The sequence below is a fragment of the Herpailurus yagouaroundi genome, unplaced genomic scaffold, assembly GCF_014898765.1.
Source record: "Herpailurus yagouaroundi ecotype Mexico unplaced genomic scaffold, PumYag 219, whole genome shotgun sequence".
Taxonomy (NCBI): domain Eukaryota; kingdom Metazoa; phylum Chordata; class Mammalia; order Carnivora; family Felidae; genus Herpailurus; species Herpailurus yagouaroundi.
The window spans coordinates 980,517-988,909 of record NW_024412450.1 but is presented as its reverse complement, the minus strand read 5'-3'; the positions used below and the strand labels follow the sequence as shown (position 1 = coordinate 988,909).

The following is an 8,393-nucleotide window of genomic DNA, read 5'->3' as shown; positions in this document are numbered from 1 at the left end:
CCTCCTTCTGCTTTTCTCATTCTAGGATTTGGACACTGAAGGACTATGGGCCAAAACAATCACACTTCTCTGCACGGTTTTATTCTGCTCGGCTTCTCGGACCATCCCAAACTGGAGATGGTCCTATCAGGAGTTGTCACTCTCTTCTACTTCGTTACGTGGGTGGGTAACACAGCCATCATCCTTGCATCTCTCCTGGATTCCCGTCTCCACACACCGATGTATTTTTTCCTCAGGAACTTATCTTTCCTGGATCTATGTTTCACAACCAGCATCATCCCTCAGATGCTCGTTAACTTGTGGGGACCTGACAAGACCATCAGCTATGTGGGCTGTGTCACTCAACTCTACATTTATATGTGGTTGGGTTCCACTGAGTGTCTCCTCCTCGCTGTTATGTCCTATGATCGTTTCACAGCTATTTGTAAACCCCTGCATTATTTGGTAATCATGAATCCACATCTCTGTCTCAAGATGATAATCACGGTCTGGAGCATTAGTTTGGCCAATTCTGTATTATTATGTACACTCACCCTGAATTTGCCTCGATGTGGAAACAACCTTCTGGACCATTTCTTGTGTGAGTTGCCAGCTATGGTCAAGATAGCATGTATAGACACCACAACAGTTGAAATGTCTGTTTTTGCTTTGGGCATTGTCATTGTCCTTACACCACTCGGCCTTATTCTTATATCCTATGGCTACATCGCCAAAGCTGTGCTGAGAATAAAGTCAAAAGAAGGCCAACAAAAAGCAATTAATACCTGTGGATCTCATCTCACTGTCGTGTCCATCTTCTATGGAACTATTATCTACATGTACCTGCAACCAGGTAACAGTGCCTCCAAAGACCAGGGAAAGTTCCTCACCCTCTTTTACACGATCGTCACTCCAAGTCTTAACCCTCTCGTTTATACCCTGCGGAACAAGGACATGAAGAATGCATTGAGGAAACTGGTGAGAGTTGACCGTGAATCTACAAAATCAAAGAGAGACCAAAAGGCATAGAATCGTATTACCCTGGATAAGACAATGAAAAACATTTTCTAATTGTCTTTCCTTGTTTTATTCAAGTGCAATAAACACACAGTGTTATATTAGTTTTAGGTATACAATGTGATTCAACAATTCTACACATTTATCAATGCTCATCACGTGTACTTTCAATCCCCTTTATCTATTTCACCCATCTCCTCACTCACTTCCCCTCTAGAAATTACTAATTCCCTATACTTGAGTCTATTTTTTATCTCTTTCTTTTCTTTGTTTGCTCATTTGCTTTGATGCCTAAATTCCACATATGAGTGAAATCATATGGTCTTTGTCTTTCTCTGACTGACTTATTTCACTTAGCATTACATGCTCTTTTTTTTTTTTAACGTTTATTTATTTTTTTGGGGACAGAGAGAGACAGAGCATGAACGGGGGAGGGGCAGAGAGAGAGGGAGACACAGAATCAGAAACAGGGTCCAGGCTCTGAGCCATCAGCCCAGAGCCCGACGGGGGGCTTGAACTCACGGACCGCGATATCGTGACCTGGCTGAAGTCAGACGCTTAACCGACTGCGCCACCCAGGCGCCCCAGCATTACATGCTCTTACTCAACCATGTTATGGTGGATTTTGTGGCAAGATTTTGTTCTTTTCATGGCTGAGTAATATTCCATTATGCATATACCACACCTTCTTTATCCACTCATCTATCAATTGACACTTCGATTGCTTCCATATCTTGGCAGTAAACAGAGGGTGCCTATATCTTTTCAAATTAGTGTTTTTACTGGAATACTGGATCATATGGTGATTCTTTTTTAATTTTTTCAAGGAAACTCCATAGTGTTTTTCCACAGTGGCTGTAACAATTTGCATTCCCACCAACAGTGCATGAGGATAGTAATTCCTTCGACATCAGCCAGAGAAACATTTTTTGAAATATGTCTCCTCTGATAAGGAAAACAAAAGGAAATTAAACTATTGAGACTACAACAAAATTAAAAGGGTTTAAACAGCAAAGGAAACAATCAACAAAACAAGAAGGCAAACTAGTGAGTGGAAGAAGAAATATTGAAATATTATATCCAAAATATATAAAGAATTTACACAACTCAACACCAAAAATCATCATCATCATCATCATCATCATCATCATCATCATCTGATTTGAAAATGGGCAGAGGGTTTGAATATGTGTTTTTCCAAAGAAGATGAACAGATAGGCAACACACATGAAAAGATGCTCAACATCACTAAGCATCAGAGAAATGCAAATTAAAACCACAATAAGAGATCACTTTACACTTGTCACAATGGTTAAAATCAAAAATTCAAGAAATATCAAGTGTTGGTGAGAATGTGAAGAAAAAGGAACCCTAATGCACTATTGGTGGGAATCTGTCTTTAATTTCTACTGAGGCAAGTAATTCCTAGGGCATAGAGAGAATTAATAGAATAGTTGGTGTATATGAACATTCTGTGGATGCAAACAATACTATACCCATCCTACTTAGCTCTTTTATTACTTTCATCATTGGCATATCTTCAGGGAAATTGGGACATTAGGAATTTTTATTTTTGTTTGTAACATAACACCAAGAGCTATAAATATAAATGTGAAGACATGTGATTTATTCTAAAGACCCTTAGGAAGTGTTTTGTTTATCTAGTTTTTATTTTCTATGCTAATGCTTGCGTCTTCAGAAATATAGACCTGAATGGATGATTTCATTTACTTTGTGTGGTGCATGTAACATCATAATGTACAAATATTATACATCAAATCTCTTTTGATGCCATACAAACATTTATCCTGAATAATGGGTCTTCATTATTGAAGTTATTTCTTCTTTACCATGACACAAGAAAGTGAGAAGAAACAAATTAAAGCATTTAGAGGTAATAAAACAGTTTTATTCATTACTTCTTCACTCATGAAACATTTATTCCACGCTGTCTCAATCTCAATGACTAGCTTGAGTTTAGTTAGGATTTGCCTTAGATATCTAGAGAATCATGGATTTGTGTAATTTTTGAGAAATGTAGATTCATACATTTTTATGTAGTGGAATTTCATAGAATGAATAACTTTTCATTTCCAATTATTGTAATATAGTAGTTAGCTTTTTATGGTGAAATATGATGACCTTTTAATTGCCCTTTGATATTTTCTGTGATCTGAAACCTTTCTCTAAAAGACCCTATAATTTAAGAAGTATATGGGGCGCCTGGGTGGCGCAGTCGGTTAAGCGTCCGACTTCAGCCAGGTCACGATCTCGTGGTCCGGGAGTTTGAGCCCCGCGTCAGGCTCTGAGCTGATGGCTCAGAGCCTGGAGCCTGTTTCGATTCTGTGTCTCCCTCTCTCTCTGCCCCTCCCCCGTTCATGCTCTGTCTCTCTCTGTCCCAAAAATAAATAAACGTTGAAAAAAAATTTTTTTAAAAATTAAAAAAAAAGAAGTATAATCAATCACATATATAATATTTTCTCCTCTGTCACCTCATAATTCTTGAAATGTGAAGAGGAGGAGTCACTGGATAATTTTTACTTTCCCACTCAGAACACAGAAATGCCTCACATAAAATATAATGTGATGTAGGATACTGTCAATGTCCTTTCACCCACATCAATCTCCTTTACAGGTGCCTCCAGAAACAGTTCATCAGCCCACATAAAGTGTCAACAGAAAGAACATAAGTTCTGTGTCCCTGAGGTACACAGGTCTGGCCACCTCACCCATTATTCTTGTATTTTGAAAGTTTATTTTTAGTCTTGGCAAGAGGCTTTAACTAATAACATTAGGATAAATATTAAGTCATTTGCTAACTTCAATAATAAGTATACCAAAAGTAGACTAGCAATGGACTCTTAGGAAAATATTATATCTTATACCTATAATTGTTTGTTTTTATGTGTATCTTTAGTTCTATTTTTCCTTTGGCTTAAGTTTCTCCTGCATTAGGGCTGCAAAATAAACCAATATTTTAAATAATTAACCTCCCTCTTATTTCTCTTAAAGAATTGCATATTCTCAGACCATTATGCTAAGTTATAATAAATCCTTAAAATATATTGAGCCCCTATAAGTTAATCAGTACATCTGTAAGAATTCAGGGAGACACCTCTCCAGGAACTAAGGAGCTGATCAGTGACATTTCCCTCCTCCTCCCCTCAGCATGAACACAGAGTCACCTATGGGAAACAGTGCCACATGGGCACTGGCTGCCTAAACTGACTCACCAAGCTGCACCCCCCTGTACCCTGGCAGGATGGTCCTTCTCAGACAAGCTTGCCTCAGCCCCACTGTGGCAAGCCCCATCGCTCAGAAGTCCAGCACAAGCCACCACATCTCCTGACCAGAGAGTTCTGCAGGACCTCAGTTCTGGTGGAGCTGGTGTCAGGTGTCATTTAACAAGCCAACCAGAGCACACCTAGTTAAACTCACCACATTCAGACCAGGGACCAACCACTGTCCATGGGAAGCAAGGACAGGCTCTGCAGACGACTGGCCTGAAAGATACAGCAGCCAAAACACAACAGCAGAGCACATGAAGCACATACTGGAGGCACTCCCTGAAGCTTCTACATGACCATTTCTTCCTAAGGCCATTACTTTCATGAGAAGGAGACATAAGAACTTTTCTAACACAGAGAAGAAGGCAGACTTAGAAAAAATCAAATGAGAAAGAATGAAATCTGGCCATTTGCAGCAACGTGGGTGGAACCGGACAGTGTTGTGCTAAGTGAAATAAGTCGGGCAGAGAAAGACAGATACCATACGTTTTCACTCATATGTGGATCCTGAGAAACTTAACAGAAGACCATGGGGGAGGAGAAGAGGGAAAAAAAGTTACGAGAGGAAAGGAGGCAAACCATAAGAGACTCTTAAAAACTGAGAACAAACTGAAGTTTTATGGTGGGGGGGAGGGGAAAGTGGGTGATGGGCACTGAGGAGGGCACCTGTTGAGATGAGCACTGGATGTTGTATAGAAACCAATTTGACAATAAATTATATATTAAAAAAAAGAAAGAAAAAATGCAATTGAAAGAACAAGATAATGTCACAACCAGTGATCTAAGTGAGACAGATGTAAGTAACAGGCCTGATGGAGAATTTAAAGCAACAATCATAAGGATATTCACTAGTTTTGAGAAAAGAATGGAAGACATCAGGGGACCCCTACAGCAGAGATAAAAGAGTTTTTAAAAAGGAATCAATGAGAGAGGTAGAATGCAATAAATGAGATGGGAAACAGGCTTGATGAAATGAAGAGCAGGTGGAAGAAGCAGGGGAATGAACAAGTGATATGGAAGAGAAAATAATGGAAAAATAGTGAAGCTGAATAAAAGAGAGAAAGAATTATGGATCACAAGAATAGGCTTTCCCTGTAGGGAACTCGTTGATTCCATCAAATGTAAGAACATGCATATTTTACAAGTTCCAGAAGAATAAGAGAGAGAAAAGGGGACAGAAAGTGTAGTTCAAGAAAGGAGAGCTGAAAGCTTCCTTAATCTGGGGAAGGAAACGGACATCCCAATCCAAGAGGCACAGAGAACTCCCATTAAAATCAAAAAAAAGCAGGCCACCAACAAGACATATTCTAATTAAATTTTCAAAATATAGTGATAAAATAAAAAATCTTAAAAGCAGCAAGATAAAAGAACTCAAATTACAAGGGAAACCCCATAAGGCCAGCTGCAAATTTCTCAACACACACTTGGCAAGTCAGAAGGGAGTGGCATGATATATTCAAAACCGTGAATGGGAAAAATATGCCACCAAGAATATCCTATCCAGCAAGGCTATCAGTCAAAATAGGACAGATAAAGAGTTTCCCAATAGAAAACCAAAGGAGTTTGTTACCACTAAACCAGCCCTGCAAGAAATATTAAAGGGAACTCTTTGGGGCGCCTGGGTGGCGCAGTAGGTTAAGCGTCCGACTTCAGCCAGGTCACGATCTCGCGGTCCGGGAGTTCGAGCCCCGCATCAGGCTCTGGGCTGATGGCCCAGAGCCTGGAACCTGTTTCCGATTCTGTGTCTCCCTCTCTCTCTGCCCCTCCCCAGTTCATGCTCTGTGTCTCTCTGTCCCAAAAATAAATAAACGTTGAAAAAAAAATTAAAAAAAAAAAGGGGGGGAACTCTTTGAGTGGAAAGGAGAGACCAAAAATGACAAAAGCAAGAAAGGATCAGAGAAAATCTCCAGAAACAATGACAAAAGAAATAATGAAATGCCAATAAATACCTACTTATCAATCACTACCTTGTATGTAAATGGACCAAAATGCTCCAATCAAAAGACATAGGTTTGTGGCACCTGGGTGGCTCAGTTAGTTAAGCATCTGACTTCAGTTCATGTCATAATCTCACGGCTCATGAGTTCGAGCCCCGCATCAGGCTCTGTGCTGACAGCTAAGAGCCTGGAGCCTGTTTCAGATTCTGTGTCTCCCTCACTCTCTGCCCCTGCCCCGCATGTGCTCTGTCTCTCTCTTTTGGAAATAAACATTAAATTTTAAAAATTTTAAAAAGGAGGGGAGCCTGGGTGGCTCAGTCGGTTGGGTGTCCAACTTCAGCTCAGGTCATGATCTCAGGATTCGTGAGTTCGAACCCCGTGTTGGGCTCTGTGCTGACAGTTTGGATCCTGGAGTCTGCCTCAGATTCTATGTCTCCCTCTCTCTGTTCCTCCCCCACTCATGCTCTGTCTCCGTCTATGTCTCTCAAAAATAAATAAAGCTTTAAAAAAAATTTTTAAGTTAAAAAAAGATATAGGTTGTCAAAATGGATGAAAAAATCAAGACCCATCTGTATGCTACCTACAGGAGACTCATTTTAGACCTAAGACACCTGCAGATTGGATATGAGTGGAGAAACATCTATTATGCAAACAGAAACCAAAAGAAACCAGAGTGGCAATACTTATATCAGACAAGACTTTTTTAATCTTGTATTGTTCTTATCCTGCTCTGGTATCATGGTAGTACTGCCTGCATGGAATGACTTTAAATATGTTCCCCCTATTCCATTATTTGTAAGATTTTGATAAAGATTGTCATTAAACTTTTTTTAATGTTTGTTAGAAATCACCAATGAAATCATGTGGTCTTGTGCTTTTCTGTGCAGGGAGATTTTTAATTCCTAATTCAACTTTCATTCTTCTTATTGGTCTAAGATAATTTCCTATTTCTAGGCTTCAAGATCCTTGATTCAATCTTGGTAACCTCTGCATTTTTGGAAATTATCTGGGTTATTTTCTAAGTTATCTGATACTAATCTGTCATCACACTATGTATTTCTCTGGTTATCTGTTGTATTGTTTTCTCTTCCATTTCTCATTTTAATTTTGAAGTCTTCTCTCTTTTTTATTAATATAGCTCAAGCATTGCCAATTTTGTTTGTTTTGTTTTGTTTTTTGAAAAACTGGTCATTACTTCCAAAGTTATCTTATTGTTTATTCTGGTCTCTATTTTATTTCTGGTTTTTCTTTATTTCCTTCCTCTACTGAATTTCAGCCAAGTTTATACTGTTTCTAGTTCCTTGTGGTGTGATGGTAAGTTTTTTATTTGAATTTTTTTCTTTTTTACGTTTATTTTTATTTATTTTGAGAGAGAGACAGCAAGTGGGGGAGGGGCATAGAGAGAAGGAGGCAGAATCCCAGGCAGGTTCTGTACTATCAACACAGAGCCCAGTACAGAACTCAAACTCACAAACCATGAGATCGTGAACAGAGCTGAAATCCAGTCACCCACTTAACCAACTGAGCTACACAGGCACCCCTGAACTGTTTTTCTTAACACAACCATTTATAGCAAAAACTTCACTCTAACATCTGCTTTTGCTGCATCCCATATGTTTTGGAATATTGTGCTTTCTTTTTATTTTGTTTTCATACACATTTTGCTTTGCCATTTGGTTTCTTATTTGGCCCATTGTTTGTGCAGTAGTGTGTTGTTTCATATTTACATATTAAATATTTACGATTTATATTGTAGATTTTCAAGCTTGGTTTTATTATTGTACTTTAGTTTTGTACCATTGTGGCTAGAAGATATAGTTGGTATGATTTCATTCTTCTTAAATTTGTAATATTTGTTATGTCTTTTTTTTATGCTATTTAACCAGGGAATTCTTGTGTGTGTGCTTGCAAAAAAATGTGTATTCTATTTTTCTTGGAAGGAATGTTTTATATGTATCTTTTAGAACCATGTATTCTGAAGTATGCTTCAGGTAAAAATGTTCTTATTTTTAAAAATGATAACTTTAGCTGAGAATACTCATTTAAAATAATGCATACCAGAAGGGATGCGGGTGCTAGGATGGGTGAAATTGGTCAAAGGGATTAAGAGTACAGTTACCATGATGAGCACTATGTCATCATGTATTGAATTGTTGAATCACTATTTTATACA

At 38.5% G+C, this 8,393-nt stretch overlaps 1 protein-coding gene across 1 annotated transcript; it reads left to right on the top strand.

Moving 5' to 3' along the window:
• Window positions 1–6: 6 nt before the first annotated feature.
• LOC121018360 (olfactory receptor 2W1) lies at window positions 7–1,173 on the top strand. The gene has a single exon (XM_040457099.1). It carries the CDS (start codon window positions 46–48, stop codon window positions 1,006–1,008), a length of 963 nt encoding a protein of 320 aa, XP_040313033.1. The 5' UTR covers window positions 7–45; the 3' UTR covers window positions 1,009–1,173.
• Window positions 1,174–8,393: the final 7,220 nt, after the last annotated feature.

Coding starts and splice junctions, on each gene's coding strand:
- LOC121018360 (XM_040457099.1), top strand. CDS start 46: ATGGGCCAAAACAATCACACTTCTCTGCACGGTTTTATTCTGCTCGGC.